General features: G+C 31.9%; 1 protein-coding gene across 7 annotated transcripts in view; it reads right to left on the bottom strand.

Annotated features, from left to right (window-relative positions):
* Positions 1-16,232, bottom strand: part of LOC114324222 (epsin-2) — a 128,726-nt gene that overhangs the window by 12,093 nt on the left and 100,401 nt on the right. For 5 of the 7 annotated variants that reach the window (XM_050651860.1, XM_050651855.1, XM_050651843.1 and 2 more), the window contains 4 exons: positions 11,412-11,608; positions 7,607-7,645; positions 4,251-4,540; positions 3,329-3,452 (listed from right to left, as the gene is read on the bottom strand). In XM_050651860.1, coding sequence (XP_050507817.1) covers positions 3,360-3,452; positions 4,251-4,540; positions 7,607-7,645; positions 11,412-11,608 — 619 coding nt within the window. In that variant the 3' untranslated portion in view covers positions 3,329-3,359. The remainder of the gene's footprint in view (positions 1-3,328; positions 3,453-4,250; positions 4,541-7,606; positions 7,646-11,411; positions 11,609-16,232) is intronic. The other 2 variants (XM_050651872.1, XM_050651876.1) reach the window with 1 other exon arrangement.

Genomic DNA, 16,232 nt, shown 5'->3' with positions numbered 1-16,232 from the left:
TAAATCCTAAGGTTTCAAGTCACGAATCAAGTGCACTATACATAAAAAAATATTGCAAGTAGAAGGAGTTGGAGAGCAGACTTAAAAAAGGACAGACTATTGACAAAAAAGAGCAATACATAGTGGCAAAAGAAATAAAGAAATGGCAGGAAATTCTTATCAAAATGTTTGGTATTATAAGATTGCTTGCCAAACAAAATTTGGCTTTACGTGGACACAGAGCCGTGCCGTACATCTTTTCAATATGATGCAAGTCTTCGAAATGCCGCCCCATAATTATAATTGAAGCTTAACTTTTATTAAATGTAACTGCACAAAATGAACAACACTTTTATTTTAAAAACAAAACATATTTTTTTTTATTTAGCTAATGCCTCGACAACTAATGGCCATTGGCATGGTAGGTGCGGTGAATTTTTGCAGTTAGGTACCTAGTGTCATGTGTAGTGTGTGTGTTGAGTAAGTGTCTTGTTACTTTGCAAAGTCGACGTCATTGTCTTTGCAAAGAGAGGCTAATTGTATCCGAACGTCTGCGGTCCCTCCGGTGAGTACCGATCCCACAAGAACAGAAACTATTTTCATTTATTAATTTATAATAAACGAAAAATCTCTGACCCTTGTGATATTCGAACTCACGATCATTCGGACCTTTTGATCCAAAGGTAGGCGCTCTTACCACTGAGCCACAGAGGGGGTAAAACATAATTTAAATTAAATGAAATACGTATTAACATTAGGTAAATAACATTTTGACAAAAATTACAATTTTATCCTTCTGAATTTAATTTTGGCAAATTAGTCAATCAGATCGGTTGTAGTCAAAAGTAGCAGCTAGTGCGAGGGCTCTATTGAAATGGTTGCTAATTTTTTAGTTTCGCTTCGTAAATAGTTTTTAATACTTTTTAATTTTGAAAACAGGAAGTGTTAATAAAATTCTTAGTGATACAACTACATTTGGGTATACGGAAATAGTTCAAAACTTCTAAAGGTTTCATGGAAATGTTATCACTTGGGATATATCACGCAATTCTTCTAGATCATTTGCCTGTATATCCGATTCTTTTTTTTTTTTTTCTACTGAAAGTATTGAATGAAGATTCATTTTAGTGTTTTATATTTTTTTCCCTCAATTTATAAATATTATTAAAAATACATTTATTTATTAATTTCTAATCGAGCAATCAAAAAATTAATGGCAATGTCTAAAATATAGATGAAAAAATTTATTTTAAATGAATCTTCTTCTGTTAATAAGAGCTCATCTATAGATTTTTTGTAATCAAATTGACGCTTTTTTCTCCTGGTTCGAATTTCATTTTCTGCTGGAAATTCGGACTTATATCAAGATCTTCTGCAAGTTCATTAGCAGTAATTTTCGTATGATTGTCTGTAAATGTTAATTTTTTTTATTGTTTCTGACTTTTTTACACAATCTGACAAATTTATAGTTACATGTTGCAACATCTTCGAGACTGAATTTATATGAAATAAAATATCATGCCAAAGAACTACACCGCATATGAGTTTATAATTTTGAATATTTGTTGCTAATCCTCGTGCTTTGACTTTAGTTTCTGTATCCTTGTTGACTTCTTCTATTATTTCGAATAAGGCATCATATATTTCACAAAATTGAAATCTTAAAGGTTTCAATGCATCTATTCGACTTGACCATCTAGTATCGCTTAACGGTTTTAGAGTTGTGAAACATGTTTTTTCAGAACTTCCCAACGCTTTGTGTAGAACCAGAAAAAATATGTACAGTTTTTATATAATACAAAAAAAATAATGTTGTTCCTGTAGAAGAAGCCGCTTTCACTTTTAAAACTAAGTTTACAGAGTGGCATGCGCCACTCTTTAAATTCAAGTGACACACGCCATCAGATATTTTTCAAATATTATATTTTGCACATACTTTCTCATTCCTATGATTATTTTGATGTAATTTCATTTTACTGATTATGCCACCCCCCTTGTGATGCCGCCTGATGCGACTGCCTCACCGCAACATAGCACGGCACGGCCCTGCGTGGACATATAGAAAACGACACCAGTACCAATAGAGGAAACTTTTTAGAATTGGTTAATTTAATTGCAAAATACGATCCTGTACTTCGTGAACATATTGTAAGGTCTAAAATGTGTGGTAAACTTTCAATATATGTCACCACAAATACAAAACGAATTTATTGCCATTTTGGGAAATAATGTTCGCCAACATATCATCAGACAAATAAAAAAGGCTAAGTATTATTCAATTATATTCGACAGCACTTCAGATCTTTCTCATAAAGATCAAACAAGTCAGGTATTAAGATACGTAGTAATTGAAAATCAAGAAGTAAAAGTAATGGAATCTTTTATGGATTTCATGGAAACTAAAGACAAAACTGCTGAAGGAATTTCAAAGATGATTTTGGACAAGATTCAAGCTGATGGCCTAGATATAAGCAACTGTAGAGTTGTAATCAGGAGTTCAGCAAAGAATTCAAGAATTAAACCCTAAAGCTGAATTCATACCTTGCTCAAATCATTCGTTAAACCTAGTTTGTTTACACGCTGCCTCAGTTGAGGTGGATTCAGTAACTTTTTTCGACACTTTAGAACGTTGCTATTCTTTGTTTTTCTCATCGACACAGGAAGTTTGATAGCAGCTACAGGCAAAAGGCAAAAAAGGGTTCAAGACACACAGTGGTGTGCAAAAGACGAGCCGTAAATGTGACATGGCATCATTACAAAGACATACTCGTCACTTTGATAAAGCTGACAGAGGCAGGTGAAAGCTTAAACACTAGGACAGATGCAGGTGCTTTACTAGTTTCGATGCAGTCATTTTCCTTTCTTTGTTTTTTGGGCATGGGGCAACCGGTGCTACATGAAGTGAATGATGCACAAAAATATTTACAAACAAGGGGACTTGACATAAAATTGTGTGCTCAAAATGTAAATGCTTTGCAGATGATATTGAGAGAGAAAATAGAGGAATTGGCAAATGGCGCTGTAGGAATTTCCATAAAACCTCGAAGGCGCATAACAAGAAAGTATATTTTTGATGACGGAAGTAGAGATGCTAACTTGTCTTGTAAAAATGAGTTGAGACGAAAGCCGATTTCTTCGTTAGATAGAGTTATTGTAGAAATTCGTGAGCGTTTTCAACAGCTACAGAATTTAACGGATAAGTTTGCTTATATAGTTTGTTAATAAACAACGCAAAAATTACAGATACAAGAAAAATCTCAGTACAATTTTTTATTGTCTAGAATGTCAGCAAAGATTATACAATATGTACCTAGACGAAAAAAATTAGTGTGATTGTAGATATACTGACCAATGGATATTTTACAGCCATCGACATAGTGTTAGGACAAAAACGGGTTTGCAGGCTCGTTGCTCTTCGTCCATGGTGAATTTGTAGACGTACCGTTACTATTTACAACAGGAGTCCAAGGATCCTGAAAGAGAAGATTTTTTAAGAAATATATTAGGATAAAAATAAAGGCAGTTTTTGTTTCTATTTGACTCAGAGTTGGACCACCATCTCCATATAGCTATTTCAGCATCTATGCATCCCCAGTGAAGCTATGCAGTCACAACTCTGAAACGAATATCAACAATCCTGCCTATTTAAGGGAAAACATCGCGATGCAATGTTTCCACCTTTTGAGACGCAAAACAGCGACATCTCTCGTAATACGAGGAAGAAGAAAAGCCCTAGATACAAAGTTTGCTACTTTTATACAATTAGAATAATTGAGATAAAAATAATAAACAATATTTTAAACCCAAGACTTTTCGTTAAGAAACTGCTTTCTGGCTGCATCCTGTATATCCGACTTTTACAATATATAAGCACAAGAGACGACGAATATAAAAGAAAGCAAATAAAGGACACTTTGGCCATGTATGTACCTTCTTTTCGTCTAGGAAAAGGACCGAATGACAGTTTCAGGTACTCAAATCTGAGTAAAGATGAAAAAGATAAAGGCAATTTTTGTTTCTATTTGATTCAAAGTTGAACCACCATCTCCATATAGCTATTTCAGCATCTATGCATCCTCAGTGAAGCTATTCAGTCACAACTCTGATAGATGGACATCATAAGGAAATTTTACTGTGAAACAGGTCACAAATAAAAAACCCAAAAACCTTTGAAACCTGATAGATCTGACAACGTCGCGAAACAGAATTTTTCGATATATCTGACCTTGGCGGATTTAGATATTTCTGTCGACTTGTATATTAGTACTTACAGGGGTTACAGAGGAGGCAGCAAACACTCCGCCGTTGGTACCGCCGAAAGCTTGCTGTGTGGCAGTTCCTGAGAACTGTCCACCGAAGGCCGCAGTTGATCCGATGGGCTGGGTAGGAACGGGTGAAAAGCTCTGAGCTGGTGCTGAGACACCAAAGGGTGCGAACGTTTGTTGCTTCATCTCGTTGATGGACGGTTTCGGGGGAGGTGTGTTAAACACTTGTCTGGGTGGGTTGTTTATTGCTGGATCTGAGAAAGGATTCGCCACCAGTGTTGGGTTGGCGGGTTTACCTAAACGAAAACAAACATGTAGTACAGTATAGTCTTAGGATCATTCCGATCAGACCCAAAAAAAAACAAGTTTACCCTTTGGTTATATAAAACAAGGGTCTTTCGCAAAAATACCCCTACACTAAATATTAACAACCATTTTTAGAATTTAAAAGCCAATAATTATTATTTATAAACTGAACGTTTTCAAAGTTAACGGATTACTTGACACTATAATCGTAAGGACCATGATATACAGGGTGTCCCGAAAAGATTGGTCATAAATTATACCACACATTCTAGAGTCAAAAATAGTTCGATTAAACCTAACTTAGTACAAATGTGCTCATAAAAAAAGTTACAGTCCTTTGAAGTTACAAAATGAAAATCGATTTTTTTCAATATATCAAAAACTATTAAAGATTTTTTAGTGAAAATGGATATGTATCATTCTTATGGCAGGATCATCTTAAAACAAAATTATGGTGAGATTTGTCCGCCGCATAAAAATTTTATGGGGGTTTTGATCCCTTAAACCCCCCCCCCCCCAACTTTTTTGTACGTTCCAATTAATTCATTATTGTGGTACCATTAGTTAAACACGACGTTTTTAAAACTTTTTTGCCTCTTAGTATTTTTTCGATAAGCGAGTTTTTCTGAAGATGCGGCTTCTTTTTTAATATATTTACATAAAAATTTTATGTGAGTTTTGCTCCTTTAAACCCCCCAAATGTTTGTGTACGTTCCAATTAAACTATTATTGTGGTACCATTACTTAAACGCAGTGTTTTTAAAACTTTTTTGCCTCTTAGTCTTTTTTTGATAAGTCACCTTTTATCGAGATGTGGCTTCTTTTTCAAAATATACCTAAAAATTAAATTATAAATTACACTTTCAGATTATTAACAGGTCTCTATGATCGTACTTAACCATATACAAATATGTGGTGGATTCGATAAATATTCAAAATATCTCGATAAACACTGGCTTATCGAAAAAGTCCTAAGAGGCAAAAATGTTTTAAAAACAGTGTGTTTAACTAATGGTGCCACACTAATAATTAAATTGGAACGTACACAAAAGTTTGGGGGGGTTTAAGGGAACAAAACCCCCATAAAATTTTTATGGGGTACACAAATTTTATTTTAATTTTTATTTAAGATGGTCCTGCCATAAAAATGATACATGTCCATTTTCAATAAAAAATCGATATATTTAATAGTTTTCGATATATTGAAAAAAAAATCGATTTTCATTTTGTAACTTCAAAGGGCTGTAACTTTTTTTGTGTGCACTATTGTATATAGGTAAGTATATCGCAATATATGTAAGTATATATAATGTATAGGCAAGCAACCTATTTTTGACCCCAGAATCTGTGGTATAATTTATGACCAATCTTTTCGTGACACCCTGTATACATAAAAAAACTTCAGGATACAAATTTAAGAATCAAGAAAAGTTCCTGTGATTAAACGAAGTACAAGTAATAAAAAGAAAAAAACATAAAACTATATTAAGTGCAAATAGACCTAATACAGATCTTCAAAATCATTAATGTCAAAATAGAGTAGAAAAGGAAGACCGCATAAGGCTTGGTGTAAAAGTCCAGTGCATGCCTGCAAAAGGGATTGATGTTGGTATGATAAAGGTAGGTACTGATACAAAGATAATATAAAAATAATAAAAAATAGTCTCAAAGTGATTGTTAATATTAAGTGATTTAAAATATACATTTCTTCATTTGCCACAAGAATTTTGATAAGTTACTCTTACTTATAGTAACTACTTAATTACTATAAGTTAACCATTATTGAGATAATTTGACAGCTGATAATTTGTCTATAAGTATACTAAACTTACATTCAGAGTCGATTTTTAGACTTATTTTGAGGATAATTCACAATATTTTTTGAAACTTATCAGCTAAATGTCGTAGCAAAATAACATGGTCAATTCGTCCTCCGTTTGCTTCACTTAAGATAATTTCACAGTATATCGTATTACCTTATCACTTATCACCATTATCATTTGATAAACATGTTTGAGGGGCTATCGTAGTGTAAAACAACTATGAAATTCATATACTTTTTTGGGAATTTCTAAACTAAAAAGTACTGCACCAAAAGCACTTTTCATAAAAAAATATTGAAAATTAAACGATTTATGCGCCATCTACTGGCGCGGTGAAAATAAAAGTATAGCTCCACTGCTGCAGTGATTGGGACTAAGAGAGATCTTGAAGCATAAACTATTAAAGTGATTATTGAAATATAAGTTATTTTCTATACCATCAACTAGGGGTTTTCTGATGTGATAAAAACTGTCATTTTGGCGGTTTTTAAAACTAAAAATGTTTTAGCTAATTTTAAATTGTTTTTCATTTTTCCAAATTTTAATATTTTTCTAAAATCCTAGTTGATGGTATAGGAAATAACTTATATTTCAATAATCACTGAAATTTTATGTTTCAGGATCTATATTAGTCTCGATCAGCAGTGGAGCCATGTTTTTATTTTCACGGTGCCAGTAGATAGCGCATAAATCGTTTAATTTTCAATATTTTTTATGAAAATTGTTTTACATGTACTTCTTTTTATAATAAATGCTCATGCAAATTATCAAACCAATTGGTACAGTACTTTTTATTTTAAAACTTCCCAAAAAAGGGAATAAAAATAAATAGGGATAGAAAGGGATATAAAGGAATATAAAAATATTTTACAAAAAAAAAATCATAAATTTCGTACTTTTACACTATGATAGCCCCTTAATGCGGTAAATTTTTACCCGATCACTCAGGGTAGATGGGCAGGCCTTGGCCAGTGGTATGAGAAATAAAATTAGTAATTAAATAAAGATGTTAAACAGCCATTAATTAATTATTTTTCATATATGCTTGGTTGTACGTAAAGCAACCAAAAAAAATCATCTTTGGCAATGTTATCTTTTAGTTTGGCCATAATGAAGAATTGTACATTTTCCCCTCTAGCATAAAGACACATAGTACATAAAACGGTTAAACACTTTAAAAATCAACAAAATTTGTTAAATTCAACAGGTGAAAAAGAAAAAATGTCTATTTACTGTAACTTTTTACCGGCAACCAGTTCTCTTCGGTAGATTCTACAAAAAGTATATTTATTGAAAAATGTGTTTAAACTAAAATATTTTTAAATACTTAATAATTATACCATTACACCATACACTGGGATATACCATAATATTTTATAATATCGAATTCAGTTGCTGTTCTTCTACACCAACTATTTAGTCTAGTATAATCTGTTTTTATGTATGAGAAGGTAAAAATAATAATGAATAAAAAAATCGCAGTGCAGATTTTGTAGCAAATATTTAAATTGAATGGTATGTCTGGTATATATTATAGACGGACTTTTTATATACACTAATGAAATGTAAGTTGCTGGTCTAATATAATATGAGTGATGATAAGAGCTTCTAATTTTTTTTATTTTTTGGCTTTGGTGTGGAACATTATTTAGTCACTATTACTTCTAATTGACTAATGATTTATTTTGAAAATTATGTTAATGAGTCAAAAAATATTACATTCAGGAACACTCTTTTTATTTGCATACAACACGAGTACAACACGATAATTGAGGCTACATTACATTAAATAGAATAATACAATTTTGAATCTTTCAAATAATTTCTCAGTGCTGGAATATTTTCAGTCAGCGTGGTTTTGAGGTGATTCCCCCTTTCTTTCTCGAAGATTGGACAATCAAGCAGGATGTGTTTTACCGTCAGTGAAGTTGGTGCATGTTTGTAGTGCATCTTTTTTAATTAAAGATTTTTGTGTTAGAGTATTATGGTCAATTCTCAAGATTTGCTGTAGTACTGCTGATAATGTTGCCTTTGTAGAAATTTATTTTCTACAAAATCAATTCGAAGGGGAGGAACCAGCAATATTCTAGACTGAACGTATACAGTAAACGACACCATACTAGACACACAGGAACATTGTGCTATTACAGTCCTGGACCCTTCACTTGTTGTAAGGTTTATTTTTGTCTAGTGACGTTTAGAACGTCAGAAAATGTATGGAAACTGAATATTAACATAGAAAGTTGACAAATAATAGATCAGCTGTATGGGGCTTTTCCACGATTGTCACTTGTTTCGAGCTTCTGTCATATGTTGTATAATCTGTGTATAATATTAATATAGACGGATTATACATGTGACAGAAGCTCGAAACAAATGACTGTGAATGAAAGGACCTATTAAATACAGCTGATCTAATTTTGACGTTTATAGTTGTCATTTTGTTAAAGTTGTAAAAGTTTTAAAGTATTGTAATATTCTTGGTGTTTGAATAAAGTTATTTGAATAATTACACTTTTATAAAAAAGAACGTTTTTATAATAAAACGTTTTTATTATTTACAGGAGAATATAAAATAATTTGACTACATATATAAAATGCTTAAAATTCCAAAAATTACACTATAATATAAAAAATACTTTTTATAATACCACGGTTGTAATGGTACATACAGTGAGCACGTAAAGGTTGGAATAAATTCATTTTCTCGAGAATGGACGATTTAAAAAAAAATCCCGAAACAGGTAAATTTTTATTTTTAAATTGCGACTTTTTGGCATATATATCATACTAGTAACGTCACCCATCTGGGCGTGATGACGTCATCTACGATTTTTTTAAATGAGAATAGGGGTCGTGTGATAGCTCATTTGAAAGGTAATTCAATTCTCTATTCAGTAATATAAACATTAACATAATTATTTATACAGGGTGTACAAAATTTTTTTTAATTAAATTTATTGGCATAAAAAGAAGAGTGTGTGTAATTTATTTAACTCAAAATACATTTTACTCCTATCAGAAAACAGGAAATAATGTTTATTTGACAAATAAATATTGTTTTCTGCTTAAATTCAGTATTAAAGCAGCCACCCACCTTTCTCTTGACAGTTTGAACATTTAATTTAAGCGAAAAGCAATGATTATTTTTCAAATAAACATTTTTTTCTGTTTTCTGAGAGCAGGAAAATGTATTTTGAATTAAATAAATTTCTTGCATTCTTCTTTTTATGTCAGTAAATTTAATCCAAAAAAATTTTTTTTCTACACCCTGTATAAATAATTATGTTAATGGTTATATTACTGAATAGAGAATTGAATTACCTTTCAAATAAGCTATCACACGACCCCTATTCCCATTTTAAAAAAAATCGTCGATGACGTCATCACGCCCAGATGGGTGACGTCACTAGTATGATGTATATGTCAAAAAGTCGTAATTTAAAAATAAAAATTGACCTGTTTCGGGATTATTTTCCAAAATCGTCCATTCTCGAGAAAATGAATTTATTCCAACCTTTACGTGCTCACTGTATAATATTTATATATAATAATTAACTTATAAAATATGAATTTTAAGTATATCAACTTTTAATTGTGTATTAAAAAAATTAAAAAAAGATACGCATCAGTCGCGTTCTAACTAGGGAACTCTCGATCTGCAGTCTAATGCCACTGACCCACAATCAATTTGTAGATATCGATTTATTAACGTACTTTAAAATATCATTGCATTAGTCACATTTTTAAAATAGTTTGAAATAAAAAAAAATCGATTTATCCATACAGGGTGATTGATTAGTGGGCTAAAGCTCCGTAGATCCGTTATAGTAATAGATAGCAATAAAAGTTAATAACAAAAGTTGTAGCCAACTTTGATTACAGCTTGATAATCAGTAATCGTAAATTGTCAGTTTTAGACAATTCAGTCATGGCTTACCTAAAATTTGGAAAGATTCAGACCCGTAATTAATAATTTGCTCTGAAAAATGAAAATATCTCGAAAACTAATAAATTTAGACATAGGGAATGGTTATATAAAAATTAAAGTACGGTAATGGTACTTTTCGATAGTGATATAAAATACAGGGTATTTCATTTAAAATTACTGAGAAAATAATGTACTTGCGTTTTGACTCACCCTGTATTCAATATAAAGAAAATTACCAATATCGATCATTTATAAAAATTTTGACAATAAATAAAATAATATGGCATCAATAAACCAATGCCATTGTGCTTATTTTTATTTATACAGGGAGTTAAACTTGTTACGATTTTCATATAAAATTGGTTATAACTTTGTAAATACCCTGTATAACATACCGAACCTTAATATTTTTCTAATGAAGAAGTTAAGAAGATTTCGAATATAAAATAAAATACAGGGTGTTCCATTTAAAAAAACATAACTTTGATCTGCCACTATGTTATCGAACACCCTTGTAACATTCTAACTAATTTTGTAATGTGAAGCTCAAAGTTGGCTACAATTTTTGTTATTAACTTTTATTGCTATCCATTACTATAACGGATCTACGGAGCTTTACCCCACTAGTTAATCACCCTGTATAATAGCAGTTAAATATTGCATTGTTAGCTAGCTCTAAGCTATTCTGAAAATTTCAGGTATTCTGAAAATTTGCGGAGACCGTGACAACAACCAAGCCAAGTATATAAAAACGTTTTAAAAAATAGTAATATTATACTATTACTAATTAATGTATTTTTGTATGAATTATTTTGAATAGTTTCTTGACAGTAACATGACAGGGATGAAAGTCACATCTGAAAACGGACCGGATTAAGCATAGCAATTAGGTACCTACCCATGTCTAGTACGGTGGCGTTCACTGTATATCCAGATTGCCTTTCTGATGTCCTCATATATTATTGTAGAGGCCATCGCATGTGCTCAAGCAACATTGGTAGTTACAGAACGACTAAGACCAACATAATTTAATAAAAAGAATCATCTTTCAAGAATCAGAAGAAAGTCTACAAATTATACAAAGTAGAAAAATAATTATTAACTTACTTGTTACAAGATTATCTAAATTCACTAATGCCGAATTTTCTCCGAGAAAACTTAGGGGCGTCTTTTTGGTGGTACCCGTCGATGTGTTGCCTTCACTGTCTGTCGTTGTATTAGTAGGTAGACTGTCGCCTAACAAGTTTAACTCGAAAGGATCAGGGCCGCTTCCGTTCGTTTTCGGGGACGTAGATACTTTATTTCTAAAAGAAATTCATTTTAAAAAAAGTGAAAATTTTTGAAGGTATACTTCTTTACGCGCGATATGAGGGTGAATTTTTATATGTTAAAACCTACGATCCCGGCGCATGCGCATTATAACTTTGTTCTGATTGGATGTTCAAATGACATGTCAAAAATTATCCAATATGGCAGCTGTAGCGCAGCTATGGTTTGGACGGTTGACGGTTTGGTTATGTATGGTTGTTGCGTTTTAAAATTTGTGGGAAGAGAATCAACAAAGGTTAGTTAATAGTTATACTGCCTTTTTAAATAGTTTTCATATTATATTTTTGAAGTTATACTTCAAAATGTTTTAATTTATGTATGTATCAGTCCAGGAAAGGTGTGGAAAGAATATATTAGTGTTTTTAAATATATTTTTCTACAAACGTGTTAAAAATGCAATTTTTAGGACTCCATAGGAGCGTTAAAAATGCTACTTTAAGGCACTAGTGCTTTAAAAATTTTAAGGCACTGCAGTTAAAAGTGGATTGTCAAATTGTGAAACGTCAAAATATTTATATTTCATTTATTAACATTAATATTAATAATACAACTTGCACAATTTGAAAAAGGTGGTTTAAAAGGTTTTTTTATTATAATTTTGTGTCTTTGGATTTGTCTTCCTTGGGCGTAAAATAATAAAACATCTATTTTTATATTTCACTTGTCACCGTGATGTATAATTATGTATATCTGAAAGGTAAGTAGCATGCGGCTTGATGGCCTTGTTGGTAGAGCATTGGACCAGAGATAAAAAAATCGCGAGATTGCGGGTTCAAATCCCGGACTATTCATATTTTTTTCTTTTTTTTTAATATTTGGCATTGTTAAGTTTTGGGTCATTTTTGGTAATTATTGTTGATTTTTTGTATTGTAACTGTTAAGTAGGTATATTTATTTCGTTGAAATTATATTATAATAGAAATATAACTTCTTACGTGCGTACAAAGTACACACACATTCTTTTTTTTATGATCTTCGCAATTCACTCTCTTATAACGTTTTTATAAATAGCAACAAACGCCTTTTTAAGATCAATAAAGTAGATAAGAAACCTAAATATCCGATAGTCAATTTGGCTTTATGCAGGGCAGATCAACAACAGATGCGATTTCATTATAGACAATTGATGGAAAAATACAGGAATAAAGAAACCAACGCTCATATGGTTGATCTTGATATTGAGAAAGCATACAGTCGGAAAAATGAAAGAATGCCCATGAACAATTACATCAATCACTTATTTTGTATTTGCTGTCTTTTTCTATAAATAACAAACGTTTGTTATAGAAAATGATAGCAAATGCGAAATATCTGATTGATGTGATCGTTCATGGGTATTCTTTCATTTTTCCGACTGTAAATATGATAGGGATCCTCGAGAGATTCTGTGGTGGGCACTCAATACGAAAGGAGTCCCTGGTGAATATGTAGAGATTGTGAGAGATATTTATGATGGAGTAACGACTAGTGTTAGGACAGGTGTGGGAGAGACTGATAAATTTCATGTGAAAGTAGGATTGTACCAAGTCTCGATGCTTAGTCCTTATTTATTGTCATTAGTTTTAGAACAGATAACAGTGAAACTACAGGGTAATATTCCATGGTGATTAATGTATGCTGATGATGTAGTGTTAGTAGAAAATAGTGAAACAGAACAAAAACTGGAACAGTGGGGACAAGCTCTGGAGGAAAATGAAACTTAGGACAAAACCAGAGTATTTGGAATGTTCATTTAAATATAAGGTTACTATAAATAAATGATATCTTTGGATGGTGAAATGATTGTGAAACGCAATAATTTTAAGTACCTAGGATCGGTATTACAGAGTAATGGAGAAATAGATGAAGATGCATGCAATATATTTAGCGCTGGATGGATAAGTGGAAGGAAGCGAATGGTGTGCTGTGTGACAGAAAAATTCCAATGAAGCTGAAGGGAAAATTCTGTAAAACAGCCAAAAGACCGGCTACGATGTACGGAACTGAAAGTTGGGCAATAAAAAGGAAAGAGGAACAACGAAAGCGTGTGGCGGAAATAAGAATGCTTAGATGGATGAGTGGAGTGACAAAAAAGGATAAAATTAAAAATTAGTATATTAGGAGAAGTCTAGGTGTGGCACCAATTGATCCCAACATTAGAGAGCATAGGTTAAGATGGTTTGGTCATGTTCAACGTCGAGACGTTAATCACTCAATACGTAGAATTACTGAAGTGCAGATTCCTGGAAGGAGTAGGAGGGAAAGACCAAAGAAGACCTGGAGGAAGACGAGACGATTAGCCAGGACATGTTGGTAAAGGGAATTAAATATTGATAGAATTGTATTACGAAATGCAATTAGGGAAGCCGACCCCGCATAGGGATAAGGCAAAGAGAATGATGAGTGTTGGGTCAGATAACGGTAACATCCTGGAAGATTAGAGTATTTGAAGTTATTGCGGTAGTTACGTAGTACAGAGATACAGTCATCTCGACATTCTGTTGTTTAAGATAGATGGAGCAAAGTGCTCACAGTGTGAAATATAGATAAGGAAGCAACCTCTCTGTCTTTCGAGTTTATCTATGATCTAAACTTATCTGAACGGAGAAGCATGTACTATCGTTGCAGCACAAACTTTTAGACAAAAACAAGATGGTTTCCGTGCCTTCTAAATCCGTAATATAAAGCTCTCTATAAAGCAAATATCTGGAAACTAGTGTCTGGAAGATTCGAGGTATTTACACCAGGGAAATAAGGCAAAAATATACCATGTTCGGGACACTTGAGCAGCCAGGTTGCAAATGGGTTTTTTGGGTACTATATACCTAATACATTATAAATACAAAAATGCCCGTCACAGTTTGGACGAGAAATTTAGTTATTAACAAATAAGGGTCAAAAATGGAAGTTTTTTCGTTTAAATCGCTACAGGTAAAAATAGGGTAATTAAATATCTTATTTATAATATTTTTCTTTTAGTAGATAACCCAAGGTTTAAAATAGCGCTTTTTGAAATTTGGTCCGATCATTAGTTGCTTCAGATATTGCAAAATAAAACTAAAATTTCGAAAATAAAAAATTTGCTATAACTTTTGCGAAAATGAATTTAAGACTTTCATATTGCACGAAAAGTTGAGTCAAACAGTCCACACAATGCACAAAAAATTTCAAGACGATTAGTCAATTAGTTTAAATTTTATTCAATTTGTTTATCGCAAAACACTTTTTTTTTGCAATATTATTGTTCAGAAAATAATAACGATATAGCAATTCTGTGAAAACAACGTGAAAGTAGAATAGTCATATTTTCAACTAATTAAAAAAAAATCATTAAAAAGTCATTTTTATCACTCAGAAAATATTTTACTAAAACAGAGTCATTTTTGGCTTATAAACAATTTGAATAACTTTGTTAATATTGACTGTAGGCTAAATTACAATGGGATTTAAAAAACTGGTATTTTTATGTGAATTTTCAAAGAAAAACTTTTCGCCTAGGTTAATTACGGTCAGAGTTAGCCACTTTTTTTATTTAATTGACGGCTACTTTGTTTATAACAATTAAGCAACCTAACTAGAGCTATTTTGAAGTTGAAGATATATAGTTTATGTGTAAAAGTTTGAGTAAACTTTGAACCTCAACAGAGTGGTTAATAAAGTTTTAAAAATGGCGTTTGAACGGAATTAATTCGTGGTCGGTGAAGGGGAATTATAAAAATCCGTGCACTGAAAAAATGAAACTGATTCTGCAAACATATGCTGCGATTAATATCGCCGGAGCTTGTTGATGGATTTTGATCATAATTTTTTTAATTTGTGTGTACTCGTAGTCTTATAGAGTACGTTATGTACACACTACCCCACCTAACATTACAAAATGTTAGGGGGAACTCCCCTTATCACTCAGGGATATGAAAAATAGATTATGACCGATTCTAAGACCTACCGAATATACATATATAATTTCATAAAAATCGGTCAAGCGGTCTCGGGGGAGTATGGAAAGTAACACTATGACAGGAGAATTTTATAGATGTAAATATATAGATGGCTGTTAACAAATAGGGGTTGGTGATAAAAGAGTGAAAATTAAGGGTTGTATGTATTTTTTAATTCTGTATCATATAAAATTAAAGTAGATAATTAAAGTCTAAAAGAATAAAAAAATGTCAGGGGAGCAACCCCCCTTATAACTTATGGGTATAAAAAATAGATTAAAACCTCTTCTCCGTCCTATAGGATATACGTGTAAAATTTCATAAAAATCGGCCAAGCCGTTTCGGAGTAGTATGGTAACTAACACTGTTACAGGAGAATTTGATGTATATAGAAGTAACTGCGAATTAAATAATAAAGGTGACTAACTTTGAGCCTAATTCACCTAGGCAAAAAGTTTTTCTCTGAAAATTCGTGTAAAAATACCAGCTTTTTAAATCCTAAAGTAGATTTACTCTATAGTCAATATTAACAAAGCTATTCAAATTGTTTATAAGAAAAAAATGACTCTATTTTACTAAACTTTTTCGGAGTGATAAAAACGGCTTTTTAATGATTTTTTTCAACAAGTTGAAAATATAACTATTCTTCTTGTATGTGGTTTCCATAGAATTGCTATGTTAT

This window comes from Diabrotica virgifera, chromosome 1, assembly GCF_917563875.1.
Source record: "Diabrotica virgifera virgifera chromosome 1, PGI_DIABVI_V3a".
Lineage (NCBI taxonomy): Eukaryota > Metazoa > Arthropoda > Insecta > Coleoptera > Chrysomelidae > Diabrotica > Diabrotica virgifera.
This window is presented reverse-complemented; position numbering and strand designations above follow the sequence as displayed.